This window comes from Amblyomma americanum, chromosome 9 (assembly GCF_052857255.1).
Source record: "Amblyomma americanum isolate KBUSLIRL-KWMA chromosome 9, ASM5285725v1, whole genome shotgun sequence".
Classification (NCBI taxonomy): Eukaryota; Metazoa; Arthropoda; class Arachnida; order Ixodida; family Ixodidae; genus Amblyomma; species Amblyomma americanum.
In genome coordinates, this window is record NC_135505.1 from 48,918,966 (window position 1) to 48,940,460 (window position 21,495).

A 21,495-nucleotide genomic window follows, 5' to 3' on the forward strand; every position below is an offset into this window, starting at 1 on the left:
GCGAGACGAAAAAGTAAAATCCACAAAATCATTTGCGGAATTTAAGAAGCTCGCGTTTGAGCATTTCGACACTGAACCACGTCACGTGCGGGTACAGAGGTTCCGTGACGCCGTACAGATGGTAGGGGAGGACGTGCGAACGTTTGCGTCGCGGCTTCAGCGCTTAGCGCGCGATACGTTAAGCAGGGAGGAGGAAGGAGACCAGCTAAAGAAGAAATACGCGGAGGATATACTTAAAGAGGAAATGACCGCTTTGTTCGTGGCTGGTCTGCAAGACCCCGTGCGCCGGTTCGTGCTCTCGCGCAAGCCGAGCAATTTCGACCAAGCCGTGGAGGCCGCATTGGATGAGGAACGAAATGAGGCGTTAACGACAGCCGCAGCGAGAGTGCGCGTCATAGAGAGAGCGGTGCTCAACCCTGAGGTTGCTCTCTTGACAGAGCGATTAGATCGCTTAGAACAGCTGCTATCTCAGCAGGTAGAACGCCAGGTTGAAGCGCGCGCTCAACAGCGCTCATTCGCTGGAAACCGGAGACCGCCACAAAGCTACAGGCGCGGTATACGAGATTTTGAAGAAATCGTATGCTTCGCTTGCCAGGGTCGCGGACACATCGCCAGGTTCTGCCAAAACGTGCGCCGTGGGGAGCCACAAAGAGAAGCAGGCGAGACACGCCCTAAGCAAGCCTACAGCGGGGCTCCAGATACCGAGACAAAAAACTAGTTAGTCCTCCCCAGCCTGAGGAGCGTGGGGAGGGAGCAGTGGATGATGAGGTGGTGGTAGTTTGTGTGGCCGACGAGGCATGCCCTGTTGTGCGTTGCAAGTTAAATGGTTGTTGCATGGAATTGTTGATAGATACGGGGTCAAAGGTGACATTGCTTAAGGAGAGCAGTTTTAACACGCTTCGAAGGAAGGGGGACCGCGAGGTGTTGGAAGCGTCTGGTGGTATGGCAACCAAATTTGTAGGCATAACGGGGGATCCTCTTGGCATAAGTGGACTCTACCGGTTACACTTCTCTCTCGGCGGAATTGCATTGGAGCACCCCTGCTACGTATGCCCGGACACGGTGTCTCTGCCAAACGGAGTGTCAGGTATATTAGGGCAGGATTTTTTGAGAAAAGGGAAGGTAGTAGTCTCATTCTCTGAGGAAGAGGTTAATGCGGGCGGCTCAAAAGTTCCGTTCTTGAACAGGAGAGGGGCTGAGATTCGCATTACCGATATTGACACCCGTCAAACAGTGGGATCATTGGAGAAGGTATATTCGCGGGTTGCCGTCCGGCTGGTCGAGGAGGCGGTCGTCCTTCCTTGGTCGGAGCACATTTTGTACGCGTTTGTGCCTTCAGATGTAGAGAGCGGCGCCGTGGGAGTGCTTGAGCCGGTCGACTCTCTCAGCAATGGCCTGAAGGCAGCCGCGTGCCTCGTGACAGTTAATGACGCCCACAGAGTGCCCCTACGGGTGGTTAACTGTAGCCAGCAGCCACTGAGCCTTCCCAAGAACAAAACATTGGCTTTCTTCACCTCTGCGATAGAGCAACGTGAGCCCACCGATACGGTACTCGCAACTGTAGAGCATGCTAGTCCTTCGGCTGCTCCAAAGGTGTCGTTCGATCTTTCTCACGTAAAATCCAGGGAGAGGGAGGCTCTGGCTGGTTTGCTGAACGACTACTCGGAGGTATTCGCCGCGTCCAACCTGGATTTGGGCTGCTGTGGCGTTATAAAGCACAGGATAGAAACCGGCACTTCATCGCCCGTTTACCAGCGTGCGTACAGGATTCCTTACTCCCAACGTGAGGAGATGGAGCGGCAGGTGCAGGACCTGATTGATCGCGGCATTGTCGAACACTCAAAGTCACCCTGGGGAGCACCAGCACTATTGGTGGAAAAGCCAGATGGCTCGTATCGATTGGTAGTGGACTACCGCAAACTAAATGCCGTAACTCGCATCGATCCATACCCCATCCCCAATATACAGGAGACGCTTTCTTAGCTGGGCTCTGCCAGGTACTTCACGGTAGTGGACATGGCGGCGGGATTCTGGCAGATAGCAATGGATCCGGCAGATGCCGAGAAAACGGCATTCAACACGCCCTCAGGGCACTATGAATGGAAAAGAATGCCGATGGGTCTGGCCAACAGCCCTGCTGTCTGGCAGAGAACCGCTGATGTTATCCTGGCAGGTCTTCTGGGGAGGCTGTGCTTCGTGTATATGGATGACATTATCATATACAGTGACAGTTTTGATAACCATTTGCGCGATATTGAGCAGGTTTTGGTGCGACTAAGAGCAGCGGGTCTCAAGCTGAAGCCCTCTAAGTGCCAATTCCTCAAAAACGAGGTGAAATACCTCGGGCACGTTGTTTCAGCTGACGGCGTGCGACCGGACCCTGAGAAACTAAGGTGTGTCTCGGATTTTCCATCCCCGACTAGCGTCCGCCAGGTCCGGCAGTTTCTCGGCCTGATCGGTTACTACCGAAGGCACATAGAGGAGTTCGCCAAGCTCGCTAAGCCGCTCACCGCCTTAACAGCCAAAAATGTCGCCTTTCGCTGGGACGAAAACGCGGAGAATGCTTTTGGGGCCCTGAAAAGGAAGATAATGAGTGCACCGCTGTTGCGCCACCCGGATTTTAGTTTGCCCTTCGTTATGGCCACAGATGCGTCAAAGTTCGCAGTTGGTGCCGTGCTATCTCAGGTTATCGAGGGCAAAGAACATCCCGTTGCTTTTGCTAGCCGACAGCTGAGCCCCACAGAGCAAAAGTACGGAGCTACGGAAAGGGAGTGCCTTGCCGTTGTCTGGGCAGTAAAGCACTGCAGATGCTACCTTTACGGCCGCAAATTCAAGCTAGTCACAGACTGCCATCCTCTGAAATGGGTGATGAGTGTCAGGGACCCTAGCTCGCGACTCGCTAGATGGAATCTACACCTGCAGGAATACTGCTTTGAAGTTGAGCACAAATCAGGAAAGACACATCTGAATGCTGATGCACTCAGCCGCACAGCTGCCGTGGCAGCTATAGATGAGTTTGTCCCCGTAGTCGACCCCGCCGAATTACGCACAGAGCAGTGCAAAGATCCTGACCTGAAGCGAATAATCGAAAGCTTAGAGGGCGCACCGTCTCACCCCGAACAGCTAGGTTATTTCATTGGCAAAGACGGCACCCTGTGTCGGCGCACGAGGCCAACCAGGAAAGGGAGACCAGAGAAAACCGCTTGGGAGAGAGTCGTCATACCTCGGTCGTGGACAGAAAGGGTTCTTCGCGCGTTTCACGATGCGCCATGCGCCGGTCATTTTGGCGTAGCGAAGACACGCAGGCGTGTGGAGCTTTTGTACTTTTGGAGTGGCATGCGACAGGATGTTAGAGACTACTGTGCGAAGTGTCATTCCTGTCTCGAAAGAAAAACACCCAAGGGACGAAGACCAGCTCCAATTCAGCCGTTCCCTGAGGTTTCGGCTCCCTTCGAGCGGACAGGTATGGACATAATGGGCCCCTTGCCCACGACCACTTCCGGAAACAAGTACATTTTAGTATTTGTCGATCACCTTTCAAAATACGCGGAAGCGGTAGCACTCCCAGATCAGAAGGCAGACACGGTTGCAAGAGCATTTGTCGAACAGATCGTGCTCCGACATGGACCCCCGAGGCAACTCTTGACAGATCGGGGAACGAACTTCGTGTCGCAGCTAATGAGGAGAGTTGGCGAGCTGCTTAAGATCGCTAAGAAGCAGACAACACCGTACCATCCGGCTTGCAACGGCGCGGTGGAGCGACTGAACCAAACCGTGGCCGGGTTCCTGTCGCATTTTGTTTCGCGCGACCAGCGGGACTGGGACTTGTGGCTCCCGTATGCAATGTTTGCCTACAATTCCGCAGCACACGAGAGCACGGGCGGATCGCCATTCTTTCTTCTCTACGGCCGAGACCCGGACCAGCCTAGTGAAGTGCCAGAGGGCCCCCGTCGTGTCCCATACGCTTCACTGGACGACTATAAGGTTGAGCTAGAATCGCGCTTGCAAGTGGCGAGGGACATCGCAAAGGAGTCCTTAAAGAAAGCGGCGAAGCGCAGGAAGGAGGTGCACGATCGCAGTACTAGAGACGCGCCGTTTGATGTGGGGGACAGCGTGTACATTGAAAACTGCCACAGGCAGATTGGGCTAGCTCGTAAGTTCCAGACGAAGTGGAGAGGACCGTGCGAGGTTGTCGAGAAGCTTTCTCCGGTAAACTTCAGAGTCCGAGACGTGAACCGGCGTTTGATAAGGATACACGCAAATCGCCTCAAGTCGGCACCGGTTCAGTATTCACGAAATGAGGAAAGGGAAAGCGCGGATTTTGATGGGGACAGAAGTGAAGCGGAGCGCGCAGATAGTTCGCAAGAAACGCCCTCTCCTGCATTTGTTCGGCAGGCGCCCGAGGTGACGGCCGGAATGCCACCGGATTTACTTCATGCATTGCTAGAAGAAGAAGCGCGCGAGGTTGCCGCGCAGATAACGCCAGGAGAGGCTCCTGCCACGAGCCCTCGCGAGTCCCAAAGCAGACAAAGGGGCACGGACTTACTTAGTATGACTCATGAAGGCCGATATCCGCTGCGAAATCGGAAAGCTAAGTCGGACTAATGGCGTAAACAGAGCGGAGTTGTGAACTGGTTAGAATTGTGTAATGCCGCAGCTCATAACATTGCTATGTGCTTATGTGTTAAGTTATCGGAGTTGGTAGTTAAACCTTTCTGTCATTAAGTAACACCTTCACAGGAGAGCATGCGGAGCGCATGCAGAACCTGCCCTACTTCCTTTCGTTATCTATATTTTTGTCTGTGCCGTGATCGTGCTAGAAGTGGGAGCTCCTTTGTAACTGTGGTAAATTTATTTCGTCCGGTTTGGACTATAAAGGAGAGGCTTGGGTGCTGAGTTTCATGTTTATCTGTAAAAGAAGATCAGTGCTGCCCCTGGAGACGCCAGTTATGACAGCGGAGGCATATGGTGTTGTGCAGTGGTGTTGAGTGCAGCGAAAAGTGTTTTGTCGGACGCACTGTGCGAGGCGATTCAGAAAGACAAGGGGAGCTGCGTGGACTCAAATGTTCGGAGAACATTCTTCTGGAGGGTGAGCGAGTGTGACATTCCGTGTGTGCTACGAGGATCCACGTTCGACGGCGCGGCGTAGACGGAGACCCAGATGACAGGCATCATCAATTACCCAGCCATGCTCGTTGAGAGTGACAACCAGAACGAAGTGGTTTAAGCCCAACCGGACCCAACCGGACCCGCCGCCGCCGCCGCGGGGAAACAGGCTTTATCCTCCCCAATTGGCGTGGCGGTTTCAGGGGCGGCCCTCCCGGGCACATTCCAGGACAAGGGAACTGTCAGCGATCCAGAGCGCGCCGTACCACAGCCGACGCTATGCGCTACCGCGAAGACAACATTCTTTCCCTCGGACTCAACACGTGAGGGGGGGCGAGACCACGATGCGGTGGTATGTTTGTGCGCCCAAGTGAAAGCCCTAGCCCCCCCTCCTTCCCCTTACGACGTGGGCTATCGCCGGGAAGGCACCCACAGCTTCCCGCCGTGCCTCGTGAACAAAAGCGCATTCCCAGAAGGGCCGTGACGGACACCTGTCATGGCGGACAGGCAGTACTCGCCAAGAATGTGGAAAGGCAGGCGCTAGTGAACAAAAGCGCATTCCCAGGATGGCCGTGACGGACAGGCAAGACTCGCCAAGAATGTGGGAAGACAGGGGCGACCCTTAGTCTGGTTTCCCGGAGCAACAGACGAACCTATTCATGCTTATTAGCTGTGTCCCGCCGTCGGTAGCGCGGCAGCATCGTGGGCCCTTTCGCCCCCTCCTCTGTTGTTGACGAGCGACGCGGACCGATGGTGGGAGGCGGTATGCATGCCTGAGGCAAGGATTAGCTCCGAAGAGAGAGCCTGTGTATACTCTCACTTGAGAGAGAGTGGTGGCGTTTTTGTTGTTTATTTAGTTTGTATTGTTAACAGACTCTGGGTTCGAGGCTAAGCCCAACCCAAGGGGTTGTCCCCATCTCGCATGTTATTTTTGATTGGAGAATTGATGCTTTGGGCGGGCCACTGGAAATGACCGCCCTTAGTCCTTTGTTAATCAAGTGCTTAAAAGCACATGTAAACGGATGCAGTCCAGTCTGAGCTGAGGACGACATCGTTCGCCAAGAGGGCCTTCAGCGCCGAAGCCCGACGGCGTGCAGCTTCTGCCAGCAACCGCTCGAGCCCAACTCCGGAGCCACTCCATCGCCCCCATGAAGTCGTCGGCACGTAAGCTCGGACGCCCCAGCCTCTGATGTATAACCTTAATCATGTGTAATTATTGAATATACCTGTTTGTTTAAACTGAGCCATACGGTGTCTCTTTGCCTCTCCGTCCCGGGTGGACCTGCGCATTATGGGGGTCATCACAATACGTTCAAAGCACAGTTGTACAGGGAAATTGGAATAAAATAGTGAGACTTCCACAGTGGCGCTTCCATCTTTATTGCGGAATGTTACGCCATCTGTGTAGCTATAGAAAAAAATAGTGAATGAGAACCTCCCCAACAGTATTATTTACACAGACTCGCTAAGTGTGCTCACAGCCCTTCATTCTGCGAATGCAATAACTCCGCTGCTTGGCGACCTCATACACAACATTACAACAGTCATAGATCAAGGACAAAACATAACACTGCTGGGTACCAAGTTATGTCGGCATAAAGGGCAATGAAAGAGCAGATTTGTGCGCTGCTCAAGCTTGTGACAAGCAAATTAAAAGCATAGGTATGCCCTATAGAGATTGCATGAACTTACTACATAGTAATGCAAGGAAAAGTGGGAGTCCACTTGGAACAACGAACTAAATAACAAACTACGGTTAATAAAAACAGTCCTAGATGAATGAAAGTCATGTGTGCACTAGAAATGTTTCAAGGAGGTCATTATCTGCCGTGTCAGGATAGGTCACAGACACTTTACGCACAACTTTCTGCTGAAGAAAGAAGACATACGAGTTTGTACATGCGGAGATGAACTTACAGTCAATCACATTTTAATGTTATGCTCTATACAGGAAAGGCTACGGAAAAAGTGTTTTTCCCCGTTTTATAACCAATGCATCCCTTTTCATCCAGTACTGGTCTTGAGTGATAAGGCTGTGACGTTCCTTGTGTGTGCTACGAGGGTCCGCGTTCGACGGCGCGGCGCAGACGAAGCCCCCAGTGGCGGCGAAAGCACTCAAGGGAAAACAATTCACCTGGAAGAGAGGAGATCGGCGACAGCCGGTCTCGTTTTGGAAGCAGCCAGCACACAAGTTTCTACTGTAAATGGCTGCAAGCAACTTTAGTGGGATTGCTTTAGGGCCTGCCGCCATGGACCGCACGGAAAAGACCCAGGTGACAGCGGCATCATCAATTACCGATCCATACTCGTTGAGAGTGAACGACCAAAATGAAGGGGTTTAAGCACAACCGGATCCCCTTTCCATAGTGTCGGCACGTGTCGAACGCCGCCGCCGCCGCCGCTGCGGGGAGACGGGCGTTATCTTCCCCAATTGCCGTAACCATGCCGGGGACAAAGGGCCTCGTTTCGGCGGGCCTGGCCCCGTGACAAGACGGCGGACATCATCACCAACCCTCCCGAGCACATCCCAGGACAAGGGACCACTTTCCCGGCCTTTTAGTGACCTCGCGTTCCGGCCTTTAGTGGCGAGTGTCATTTGATGGAGAACGGAGGTCGGTGACCCGCGGGAACCGTCAGCGGGCTATAGCCCGTCTACCACAGCCGACGCTACCTCGACGACAACCTTCTTTCCCTCGGACTCAACACGTGAGGGGGGCGATACCATAAGTGCGGTGGTGTGTTTGTGCGCCCAAGTGAAAGTCCTAGGCCCCTCCCACTCCGGCGTGGGCGTCCTCACCCTAGGGAATGTGGGGATAAGAGGATATAAAAATCGACAAGCAGTACGGAAGCGAGAACGCTCAGGACGACATCGTTCGCCAAGGGGGCCTTCAGCGCCGAAGCCCGACGGCGTGCAGCTTCTGCCAGCAACCGTTCGAGCTCAACTCCGGAGCCCCTCCATCGTCCCCATGAAGTCGTCGGCACGTAAGCTCGGACGCCCCAGCCTCTGATGTATAACCTTAATCATGTGTAAATTATTGAATATACCTGTTTGTTTAAACTGAGCCATACGGTGTCTCTCTGCCTCTCCGTCCCGTGTGGACCTGCGCATTATGGGGGTCATCACACTGGTGTCAGAAGTGGGGTCTCAAAAGCAAATGTCCTCTGAATGCTGTGACATTCATGACTTCAAAATTGTAATCAAAAGGGAATCACGGGACTGATTGTGGGACTTTTACCCCCATTTGAGAAGCTTGAGGCACCGGAGGGCTTGAAAAAAAAAATGTCTTTATCTGAGGGAGCTCCCACTCCACAGCCGTCGCTCGGAGCAAGCATGCTGGCATTAGGAAGCGTCATTCCGACGTTTACGGGAGATAAGACAGGGGTTCCAATCTGCGATTTCTTTTCCATGCTAGAAGAGATTGGGAAAAGGGGGGGATGGTCCGATGCTCAAATGTGGGAATGGCGAGGTGTAAGATGGCAGGAGCTGCTCATGATTTTGCATGGCGAGACGAAAAAGTAAAATCCACAAAATCATTTGCGGAATTTAAGAAGCTCGCGTTTGAGCATTTCGACACTGAACCACGTCACGTGCGGGTACAGAGGTTCCGTGACGCCGGACAGATGGTAGGGGAGGACGTGCGAACGTTTGCGTCGCGGCTTCAGCGCCTAGCACGCGATACGTTAAGCAGGGAGGAGGAAGGAGGCCAGCTAAGGAAGAAATACGCGGAGGATCTACTTAAAGAGGAAATGACCGTTTTGTTTGTGGCTGGTCTGCAAGACACCGTGCGCCGGTTCGTGCTCTCGCGCAAGCCGAGCAATTTCGACCAAGCCGTGGCGGCCGCATTGGATTAGGAACGAAATGAGGCGTTAACGACAGCCGCAGCGAGAGTACGCGTCATAGAGAGAGCGGTGCTCAACCCTGAGGTTGCTCTCTTGACAGAGCGGTTAGATCGCTTAGAACAGCTGCTATCTCAGCAGGTGGAACGCCAGGTTGAAGCGCGCGCTCAACAGCGCCCATTCGCTGGAAACCGGAGACCGCCACAAAGCTACAGGCGCGGTATGCGAGATTTTGAAGAAATCGTATGCTTCGCTTGCCATGGTCGCGGACACATCGCCAGGTTCTGCCAAAACGTGCGCCGTGGGGAGCCACAAAGAGAAGCAGGCGAGACACGCCCTAAGCAAGCCTACAGCGGGGCTCCAGATACCGAGACAAAAAACTAGATAGTCCTCCCCATGCTGAGGAGTGTGGGGAGGGAGCAGTGGATGATGAGGTGGTGGTGGTTTTGAGTGGCCAACGAGGCATGCCCTGTTGTGCGTTGCAAGTTAAATGGTTGTTGCATGGAATTGTTGATAGATACGGGGTCAAAGGTGACATTGCTTAAGGAGAGCAGTTTTAACACGCTTCGAAGGAAGGGGGACCGCGAGGTGTTGGAAGCGTCTGGTGGTGTGGCAACGAAATTTGTAGGCATAACGGGGGATCCTCTTGGCATAAGTGGACTCTACCGGTTACACTTCTCTCTCGGCGGAATTGCATTGGAGCACCCCTGCTACGTATGCCCGGACACGGTGTCTCTGCCAAACGGAGTGTCAGGTATATTAGGGCAGGATTTTTTGAGAAAAGGGAAGGTAGTAGTCTCATTCTCTGAGGAAGAGGTTAATGCGGGCGGCTCAAAAGTTCCGTTTTTGAACAGGAGAGGGGCTGAGATTCGCATTACCGATATTGACACCCGTCAAACAGTGGGATCATTGGAGAAGGTATATTCGCGGGTTGCCGTCAGGCTGGTCGATGAGGCGGTCGTCCTTCCTTGGTCGGAGCACATTTTGTACGCGTGTGTGCCTTCAGATGTAGAGAGCGGCGCCGTGGGAGTGCTTGAGCAGCTCGACTCTCTCAGCAATGGCCTGAAGGCAGCCGCGTGCCTCGTGACAGTTAATGACGCCCACAGAGTGCCCCTACGGGCGGTTAACTGTAGCCAGCAGCCACTGAGCCTTCCCAAGAACAAAACATTGGCTTTCTTCACCTCTGCGATAGAGAAACGTGAGCCCACCGATACGGTACTCGCAACTGTAGAGCATGCTAGTCCTTCGGCTGCTCCAAAGGCGTCGTTCGATCTTTCTCACGTAAAATCCAGGGAGAGGGAGGCTCTGGCTGGTTTGCTGAACGACTACTCGGAGGTATTCGCCGCGTCGAACCTGGATTTTGGCTGCTGTGGCGTTATAAAGCACAGGATAGAAACCGGCACTTCATCGCCCGTTTACCAGCGTGCGTACAGGATTCCTTACTCCCAACGTGAGGAGATGGAGCGGCAGGTGCAGGACCTGATTGATCGCGGCATTGTAGAACACTCAGTCACCCTGAGGAGCGCCAGCACTATTGGTGGAAAAGCCAGATGGCTCGTATCGATTGGTAGTGGACTACCGCAAACTAAATGCCGTAACTCGCATCGATCCATACCCCATCCCCAATATACAGGAGACGCTTTCTCAGCTGGGCTCTGCCACGTACTTCACGGTAGTGGACATGGCGGCGGGATTCTGGCAGATAGCAATGGATCCGGCAGATGCCGAGAAAACGGCATTCAACACGCCCTCAGGGCACTATGAATGGAAAAGAATGCCGATGGGTCTGGCCAACAGCCCTGCTGTCTGGCAGAGAACCGCTGATGTTATCCTGGCAGGTCTTCTGGGGAGGCTGTGCTTCGTGCATATGGATGACATAATCATATACAGTGACAGTTTTGAGAACCGTTTGCGCGATATTGAGCAGGTTTTGGTGCGACTAAGAGGAGCGGGTCTCAAGCTGAAGCCCTCTAAGTGCCAATTCCTCAAAAACGAGGTGAAATACCTCGGGCACGTTGTTTCAGCTGACGGCGTGCGACCGGACCCCGAGAAACTAATGTGTGTCTCCGATTTTCCATCCCCGACTAGCGTCCGCCAGGTCCGGCAGTTTCTCGGCCTTATCGGTTACTACCGAAGGCACATAGAGGAGTTCGCCAAGCTCGCTAAGCCGCTCACCGCCTTCACAGCCAAAGATGTCGCCTTTCGCTGGGACGAAAACGCGGAGGATGCTTTTGGGGCCCTGAAAAGGAAGCTAATGAGTGCACCGCTGTTGCGCCACCCGGATTTTAATTTGCCCTTCGTTATGGCCACAGATGCGTCAAAGTTCGCAGTTGGTGCCGTGCTATGTCAGGTTATCGAGGGCAAAGAACATCCCGTTGCTTTTTCTAGCCGACAGCTGAACCCCACAGAGCAAAAGTGCGGAGCTACGGAAAGGGAGTGCCTCGCCGTTGTCTGGGCAGTAAAGCACTTCAGATGCTACCTTTATGGCCGCAAATTCAAGCTAGTCACAGACTGCCATCCTCTGAAATGGGTGATGAGTGTCAGGGACCCTAGCTCGCGACTCGCTAGATGGAATCTACACCTGCAGGAATACTGCTTTGAAGTGGAGCACAAGTCAGGAAAGACACATCTGAATGCTGATGCACTCAGCCGCACAGCTGCCGTGGCAGCTATAGATGAGTTTGTCCCCATAGTCGACCCCGCCGAATTACGCACAGAGCAGTGCAAAGATCCTGACCTGAAGCGAATAATCGAAAGCTTAGAGGGCGCACCGTCTTACCCCGAACAGCTAGGTTATTTCATTGGCAAAGACGGCACCCTGTGTCGGCGCACGAGGCCAACCAGGAAAGGGAGACCAGAGAAAACCGCTTGAGAGAGAGTCGTCATTCCTCGGTCGTGGACAGAAAGGGTTCTTCGCGCGTTTCACGATGCGCCATGCGCCGGTGATTTTGGCGTAGCGAAGACACGCAGGCGTGTGGAGCGTTTGTACTTTTGGAGTGGCATGCGACAGGATGTTAGAGACTACTGTGCGAAGTGACATTCCTGTCTCGAAAGAAAAACACCCAAGGGACGAAGACCAGCTCCAATTCAGCCGTTCCCTGAGGTTTCGGCTCCCTTCGAGCGGACAGGTATGGACATAATGGGCCCATTGCCCACGACCACTTCCGGAAACAGGTACATTTTAGTATTTGTCGATCACCTTTCAAAATACGCGGAAGCGGTAGCACTCCCAGATCAGAAGGCAGACACGGTTGCAAGAGCATTTGTCGAACAGATCGTGCTCCGACATGGACCCCCGAGGGTTGCAGCTAATGAGGAGAGTTTGCGAGCTGCTTAAGATCGCTAAGAAGCAGACAACACCGTACCATCCGGCTTGCAACGGCGCGGTGGAGCGACTGAACCAAACCGTGGCCGGGTTCCTGTCGCATTTTGTTTCGCGCGACCAGCGGGACTGGGACCTGTGGCTCCCGTATGCAATGTTTGCCTACAATTCCGCAGCACACGAGAGCACGGGCGAATCGCCATTCTTTCTTCTCTACGGCCGAGACCCGGACCAGCCTAGTGAAGTGCCAGAGGGCCCCCGTCGTGTCCCATACGCTTCACTGGACGACTATAAGGTTGAGCTAGAATCGCGCTTGCAAGTGGCGAGGGACATCGCAAAGGAGGCCTTAAAGAAAGCGGCGAAGCGCAGGAAGGAGGTGCACGATCGCAGTGCAAGAGACGCGCCGTTTAATGTGGGGGACAGCGTGTACATTGAAAACTGCCAAAGGCAGATTGGGCTAGCTCGTAAGTTCCAGACGAAGTGGAGAGGACCGTGCGAGGTTGTCGAGAAGCTTTCTCCGGTAATCTTCAGAGTCCGAGACGTGAACCGGCGCTTGATAAGGATACACGCAAATCGCCTCAAGTCGGCACCGGTTCAGTATTCACGAAATGAGGAAAGGGAAAGCGCGGATTTTGATGGGGACAGAAGTGAAGCGGAGCGCGCAGATAGTTCGCAAGAAACGCCCTCTCCTGCATTTGTTCGGCAGGCGCCAGAGGTGACGGCCGGAATGCCACCGGATTTACTTCATGCATTGCTAGAAGAAGAAGCGCGCCAGGTTGCCGCGCAGATAACGCCAGGAGAGGCTCCTGCCACGAGCCCTCGCGAGTCTCAAAGCAGACAAAGGGTCACAGACTTACTTGGTATGACTCATGAAAGCCGATATCCGCTGCGAAATCGGAAAGCTAAGTCGGACTAATGGCGTAAACAGAGCGGAGTTGTGAACTGGTTAGAATTGTGTAATGCCGCAGCCCATAACATTGCTATGTGCTTATGTGTTAAGATATCGGAGTTGGTAGTTAAACCTTTCTGTCATTAAGTAACACCTTCACAGGAGAGCACGCGGAGCGCATGCAGAACCTGCCCTACTTCCTTTCGTTATCTATATTTTTGTCTGTGCCGTGATCATGCTCGAAGTGGGAGCTCCTTTATAAGTTTGGACTAGAAAGGAGAGGCTTGGGTGCTGAGTTTCATGTTTATCTGTAAAAGAAGATCAGTGCTGCCCCTGGAGACGCCAGTTATGACAGCTGAGGCATATGGTTTTGTGCAGTGGTGTTGAGTGCAGCGAAAATTGTTTTGTCGGACGCACTGTACGAGGCGATTCAGAAAGCGAAGGGGAGCTGCATGGACTCAAATGTTCGGAGAACATTCTTCTGGAGGGTGAGCGAGTGTGACGTTCCTTGTGTGTGCTACGAGGGTCCGCGTTCGACGGCGCGGCGTAGACGAAGCCCTCAGTGGCGGCGAAAGCACTCAAGGGAAAACAATTCAGCTGGAAGAGAGGAGATCGGCGACAGCCGGTCTCGTTTTGGAAGCAGCCAGCAGACAAGTTTCTACTGTATATGGCTGCAAGCAACTTGAGTGGGATTGCTTTCGGGCCTGCCGCCATGGACCGCACGGAAAAGACCCTGGTGACAGCGGCATCATCAATTACCGAGCCATACTCGTTGAGAGTGAACGACCAAAACGAAGGGGTTTAAGCACAACCGGATCCCCTTTCCATAGTGTCGGCACGTGTCGAACGCCGCCGCCGCCGCCGCCGCGGGGAGACGGGCGTTATCTTCCCCAATTGCCGTAACCATGCCGGGGACAAAGGGCCTCGTTTCGGCGGGCCTGGCCCCGTGACAAGACGGCGGACATCATCACCAACCCTCCCGAGCACATCCCAGGACAAGGGACCACTTTCCCGGCCTTTTAGTGACCTCGCGTTCCGGCCTTTAGTGGCGAGTGTCATTTGATGGAGAACGGAGGTCGGTGACCCGCGGGAACCGTCAGCGGGCTATAGCCCGTCTACCACAGCCGACGCTACCTCGACGACAACCTTCTTTCCCTCGGACTCAACACGTGACGGGGGCGAGACCATAAGTGCGGTGGTGTGTTTGTGCGCCCAAGTGAAAGCCCTAGGCCCCTCCCACTCCGGCGTGGGCGTCCTCACCCTAGGGAATGCGGGGATAAGAGGATATAAAAATCGACAAGGAGTACGGAAGCGAGGACGCTCAGGACGACATCGTTCGCCAAGAGGGCCTTCAGCGTCGAAGCCCGACGGCGTGCAGCTTCTGCCAGCAACCGTTCGAGCTCAACTCCGGAGCCTCTCCATCGTCCCCATGAAGTCGTCGGCACGTAAGCTCGGACGCCCCAGCCTCTGATGTATAATCATAATCATGTATAATTATTGAATATATCTGTTTGTTTAAACTGAGCCATACGGCGTCTCTTTGCCTCTCCGTCCCGTGTGGACCTGCGCATTATGGGGGGTCGTCACAATGCAATTGTGGACATGTCTTGCGTTTTTAAATTTTTAGCAGAAGCTGGTTTTCTAAAGAATATGTTAATCATGACACAGTATTTCGCCTGATACACCTCAGCAATTTCTCATTCCTGAGAAAAAGGGTGAGGGCTGTATTTGATTGGTTGGAAGCCTCAAGATCCTTGCCTTGATAAGGATGGCAGCTGAGTTGACATGACTCTCTTTAAATGTTCTTAATAGTACCCATTTGTAGTATCTTTTTCTTTCATCATCACGAGGTAATTTTAACTATTTAAGCGCTCTGCACCATCGACGATTTTCACATTTCTATAAAATCAAGAAATTTCTGCTATACCTCGAGCTTGGCGCATGATGGCCTTAGTTGCCTATGCGCCATAAAACCCAACACACCACAACACTATTCCGGAGCCCTCCACTACGACACCTCTTTCTTCCTTTCTTCCTTTCTTCATTCACTCCCTCCTTTATCCCTTCCCTTACGGCGCGGTTCAGGTGTCCATCGATATATGAGACAGATACTGCGCCATTTCCTTTCGCCAAAAAACCAATTAAAGAAAACCGGCGGCTACGTTTTCATGGAGCGCCCTTGTGATGTGCGATGTCAGTGCACGTTAAAGATCCTGAGGTGATCGAAATTATTCCGGAGCCCTCCGCTACGGCACCTCTCCTTCTTTTCTTCTTTCATTCCCTCCTTTATCCCTTCAATTACGGCGCGGTTCAGGTGTCCAACGATATGTGAGACAGATACTGCGCCATTTCCTTTCCCCAAAAACCAATTAGTATTGTTATTACAAAAATTCTTCATGGAACTAGCCAGGACAGTCACCTTATTGCTGCAGGAACCTGCGCTGAAATTGATAGAGCAAGACCGATCTGTGATGCAAGCAAGATGCGGTGGAGCTGTTGTTCAAAGGCGTTCGAATGTGTTCAAAGGCGATGGATATTTAAAACACCGCGATACATGCACGCAGGAGTCGCCGCCGGCTATAGTTTAACGGACGGGAGCAGCACCCATCGAAATAAACAAAAACCAATAATAAACCGTCCAAGCTAGATAGCCGAGATAGCGCTACATGAAAAAGGAGTTCGCAACGACTTGATAAGCGAACGAAAGCGAACCGCGTGGCGTATATTTGGCGCCGGCGGAGACGATAAGCTTGAGGGCCCGGACGCCTGCAGTTACAAATATCGTGACGCTGTTTACAGCGAGGATTCGCGGATGTGCGCAGCACGGTAAGAGTGATCTTGACTGAAGGTACGCTAGGTCCTTCGGATATGAAACCATTGACCGGGTGAAAATGGGAGCGGGGATGACAATTCGTTCTGACCACCCCAGAGCATTCCCGATTGAAAATTGTTTTTCTGCAGAAAATAATTTGTACCGCCTGCATGGTACAATTTTCCCGCAGTCTGCGGGCTCACTCATGCACAGTTCTATAAAAACTCACCTCTATATCATGCAAAAATATCTCAGAGGAGGTGAAAAAACAGCTACACTTCATTTCATACAGATGTTTCGAAAACTGCAGTTTACGTCGGAAGCAGAGTAGTGGAAGGAACTGGCAACAAAGTACACTTCCTCGGTGTGCATCAACATTTACAGGCACAATGTTACGCTGTCTTGGTCACTGTAGAGGAAATGGTAAATGAGAGCATCGGAAACAGTATAACATGCACTGGTAAAATCAGCATGCTGACACAATTAGTCTTAGACAATGGAGTGATACCACAACTTTGCTTTTCAAAAAATATGTATAATTCTGCTGGGTCCAATCTCACGTTAGAATTGGTGACAACGGGAGAGCGCAAATGCGCGCTGCTCAAGCGCGCAAGAAGAAAGTCAAGAGAGTAAAGATTCCTTTGAGACACTGCATGAAGTTACCACACAGAAAACGAGGTGGTAAATGACAGTCTGCATCGAAAAACCCTGTAAATAATAATCTACGCCTGATAAGTCACATCTCGGGAGAATAGCAGCTGTGCACTCATGAAGAGCGTTTCATCGAAGTGATATTATGTCGTCTTCGCGTTGAACATACACAACCTAAAAGAATTTTTTTTTTACAAATGAAGCAAGCCAAACGTACCTGTGAAGCATGCGGAGAAATGGTGACGTTAAGCCACGTTTAAGAACGAGCTGAAAACGTCAATAACTAGGAGGAAAGCATTTTATTCCATTTTCTAATAAACACACTCCATTCCTTAACAGATTATTCTTAGGTTAAACACAATTGTAAATTTTTCTTCGGTCGCTGAATTTCTGAAGGAACGAAATGTTGAAACAAACTCCATGTTTGTATATTTTCCGTTGCTTTGCCGAACTGATACTTTTAGCCCCCAGTTTTGACGCATGATAACCTTCACCGCTCATGCGCCATAAAATCGAACAAAACGCAACGGACTGAGGACAACGCAGCTAACCATGGAAACGATATGGTGAGTGTAAGGTTAAGACAGCAAGAGAGGCAACAAACGCGATTTATTGGTATCCTATTTTAAATTAGGAAGAGGAAATGGGCATAAAATTTTCATTGCAGATAATCTTTGGTCGCTTAGTGTTACGTAGTGGATCTCTAGTGAAAGAAAATGCAGGAGTTTGCAACAGGGGTGTCAGGTGGACTGATTGCTTTGAACATTCCTGGAGATGGGATAGCCACAGCACGCACATGGTATTGAGTTATTGAAAGTCAGCGGGACAGACTTTCACCCTGTACTGTATGGGCGTCTTCGGGTTGGGAACTGTTTTGTCCTCAAGAACGTGTTTTCATATCACGTGCCATACTGCCAAACCGACCTAGTGCCGCCTTCTGTTTTGCTTTTGCCTATGCAAAGTGTGTTGCATGTAAACGGAACATTGCGCAATGTTAAAATCGTCATTGCGTACACTCTGTTGCAACGTGTATGACAGGGTGGCTAACTGGACATTATGTGCAATATGTAAAATTACGCCAGTTAAACAGCACTGATTTATTGTTACGTGAAAAAGAAGGGCTCGAGCTGCCACGGGTACTTCTTGAAGAAAGGTTTGTGCTACTTTCCGGCGATGAAGGACATGAATCGTGCACCAACGCCCGTTCATCACCTGTGACCCTCCTCTTCCCACTCTGAGCCTGTAACACGGCACAATAGATCTTTTTGTCCCGGAGACAATGCTTGGCATATTCTCTTCAATGACTCGCTCGTATCTCGCGTAGTGCTTCGTTCAGACGAGACGACTGAAGAGAACTTTATCTTGGACTGAAGTATCACCTTTAGTGTCGCTCGCCAGCTCTCCCTGTATGACCTCAAAAGGTTAGGTTTCGAAGCTGAAACTTCTTGTTTTCTGGTTTTATAAGAAACGCGGGAAAAGCACATTCCTGCGAAAAGATTGCATATTTTCTTTAAGAATAGCTCCTCAGACCTCTCTAATTATCCCAATAGTTCCATTTATTGGGGACAGATAGTGTGGGGAAGAGATCAATTTTACCAAGCTGACTTTTTTTTATTTATTTGCAGGAATTTTAATCTGTAGGCAGTCCATTCATTATCTACAGATAAAATAATATGTGCGCGCACGGTGTCCCAACCATTTTTAAGGATTAATGAAGAGTTACGCCATTATCAGGTTGTATCACTTTTGATCTTCGTCGCCATGCAGGTGGAAAGCGCCGTGCTTGGGATGCACGGCGTCACGTACGCCGAGGACTGTCTGCGGCTGAACGTGTGGGTCCCCGATCGCGTCGTGCATCTCGACACCGGTCGGCCAGTGCTCGTGTGGATTCACGGCGGAGGCTTCAACTTCGGCAGCGCCACTCAGGCGAACTACAGCGGCGCCACGATCTCCGCCATGGCTGACTTGCTGGTCGTTTCGATGAACTACCGCCTCGGCATTTTGGGCTTCATGAGCGCCGACTCCCCCGAGGCTCCGGGCAACGTGGGCCTGCTGGACCAGCTCATGGCCCTGCAGTGGGTACAGCGCAACATTGCGTTCTTCGGTGGCGACCCTCAGCGAGTCACCTTGTTCGGAGAGAGCGCGGGCGCGGCGAGTGCGCACGCCCACGTCCTCTCCCCGATGAGCGAGGGTCTCTTCAGGAGAGCGGTGCTGATGAGCGGCAGCATGTCCAGCATAGACATATGGGACATGGTCCACGAAAGCATGGCCAAGGGCAGCAAAGTGGCCGACATTGTGGGCTGCTCCAAAGGCGGCAGTATCGATCTCTCGTCTAACCCAGACGAAATCGTAGACTGCTTCAGGGGCAAGTCTGCTGACGAGCTGGTTAGGGCTGCCGCCGAAAGCGTGGCACCGAGGTTGCTCGCATTTTTACCCACATATCATGACTCATTCTTGCCCAAGATGCCACTGGCCGCCCTGAAACGAGGATTTTTTGGCTCCGTCGACATCATAGCGGGCGTCACTTTGGACGAAGCTGCTTTCCCGTTCCTGGCTTCGGCGAAACCGGAGCTCTTGGCGGAAGACCTGGAGGTGTCAGAAAGTCTCATCGACACTCTCAACGCCATCTTGTCAGCGTGGCAGAAGGTGGATACGCCACACATATTGGATAACTACACGGCTGACGTTTCGAAGGACGACGGCAACGCTCTGAGGCGGCTGTACCTCGACTACCTGTCGGACTGGATGTTCAACTGCCCGCTTCGGCTCCTCGCAGAAAAGCACAGCGACAGGGGCAGCAACGTTTTCGCGTACGTGTTCGGCCACAAGTTGCCGACAGCGCCGTTCCCCAGCTGGACGGGCGCGCCCCACATCTCCGACTTGGCGTTCGCCTTCGGCCATTTGTACGCCCAGCAGCCTGACACACCAGACGGCAGCATGAGCGAGGCCTTCGTACGCATCCTGGCCACCTTTGCCGAAAGCGGGTGGGTCCCAGCCCTGGCGCTTCGGTTTCGTTTCCCATTTGTTACGTGCGGTGATTGAGAGTGTGCTGTCTAGCTGCACTTGCCGGCAAACGCACGCAGTAATGTAAAACGCAGTTCACGCATTGATTCGACTGTGACCATTTGCTCATTATGTTAATTGCAACTGCTTTTTGAACGGATAGGGCACTGTTTGTGCAGGTCTCCTCAGATGGGGACTGGCGCAAACACAACTTGTAGCAACCTGTGTGGGGTCAGGTTTGTACGGTGCATGTGCCGTTTTCTTCCTCATTTGACCTTTATCGAAGCGGGGCAAATATGGGACCGCTCCGTGGTGCTCAATGAGCTAGGCGGAGCTAATGTTATCTACCAGAAGACTCAAAATCCGATCATCGGCGCCCTTATCTCAGGTATACGGATTAGGAGGAAAACAGATGGGAAGTTAATATTTCTTGTGACAAAGCTAGGGACTGGTGCTTTTAAGAGTTTTAAGACACGCGAGTGGCCTGCCATCTCCGATGGCAGCCTCAAAGCGCGACGTAGGGGTGCTTTAGGGAACTAAATAGCGTGCTGTGGTGGAATCGCCACATGCTGCCCTCGACAGACTTATATCTCGCAAACTGGGGCTATAATGTGCACCTCGAACAAATTCTGCTTGAGATTCAAAAGAAACAAGCTATGGTCTGTCATGGTTACTGATCCGTATCAATACGCAATGGTTCCATCGGAACAGAGGAAGCGGATGGGGCGTGCTGCTGCTGGCATTCTCGGAAGTGTCAGAGCCCTGCGCTCGCGAAGCCTGAACTGATGGCTCAGTCACGATACTATCGTGCGGTCGGATACAGCTGAAATCTGCTGTGAAGCTCCGGCCACATTCAAAGAAGCTAATCGCAAGACGAAATAATCTCACGAATTTTGACGCTCCGACCTTGGAAGTTTCGGGTTGGCTATGCGAGCGGAAAAATATGGCTTCCTATTGTTCTCGGCTTTAGCGAGACGACATGCACGGCTCAAGGTAGATATCGGGAGCTGTTTTATTTGGTCGTACGTGGTTTCTTGGCGTCGTTCATGGGTGCCATCTTCAGTGCAACGAGGTGGACTTTAACATATCTGCCAGCGCATCTAAATGTGATGCGTAGGGTCACTAGTGAACAATGGAGAACTTGTACTTTTTCAAGGCCAAACTCCACCAACCCTTGCATAAAGCCTGACTATGGACCCTTCCACTACGGAGCCTTTGTCTTCCTGTTTTAATTTTCACTCTTTTATTCATACCTTATGATGTCGTTAAGGTGTTCGCCAATAGTGAGACAGTCATTGGCCTTGCCTTTGTTGATAGCCAATTATTACTATTGCTTAGTCGTATGTATTATTTCATATATCGACAAAAATTAGGTTGTTTGGTTAGTTGGTTTCAAGAATGTTTTGTGGTTACTTTCTGTGAACTGTGATGGCAGTTTAAGTAGTTATTGAGCTGTATGCCTTGCAAGGGACCGCAAGCCTAAAAGTCACCAACACCAATACCACCAGCTTGCATGTCCTGTACTATTTTGCAGCTATAGATATAGGAATATGGACCAGAGATTACATGGCTCACAATGTATAATATGACATTCGAGCCGGCAAAACCGATTTTCTACAGCCGTGCGCATACGCCGTGTCAAGTGGGACGAAGATGAAGAAGGAACGCCTACCGAAACGGAGCGGCGAAAGACTGATTGTACAATTCAACTGAGCAAGTTCCACTCGGCCAGCTGTAGCTACCGCGTGATTGCAGGTTTAACCAGAGCTAAACCAGCGCCAGTTTTTGTTTCAATAATATATAACCATACAAAGCAGTAAATCAAAGGTTAACTGATAGACCTAGCCGTGCGCGCCATTGCCAAAACAGCTCGGT

General features: G+C 51.9%; 1 protein-coding gene across 1 annotated transcript in view; it reads left to right on the forward strand.

The window, feature by feature from the left end:
* The window catches only part of LOC144104269 (acetylcholinesterase-like), a 35,155-nt gene that overhangs the window by 12,590 nt on the left and 1,070 nt on the right, over positions 1 to 21,495 (forward strand). Inside the window, exon 3 of the mRNA XM_077637163.1 lies at positions 18,385 to 19,601. Coding sequence (XP_077493289.1) covers positions 18,385 to 19,601 — 1,217 coding nt within the window. The remainder of the gene's footprint in view (positions 1 to 18,384; positions 19,602 to 21,495) is intronic.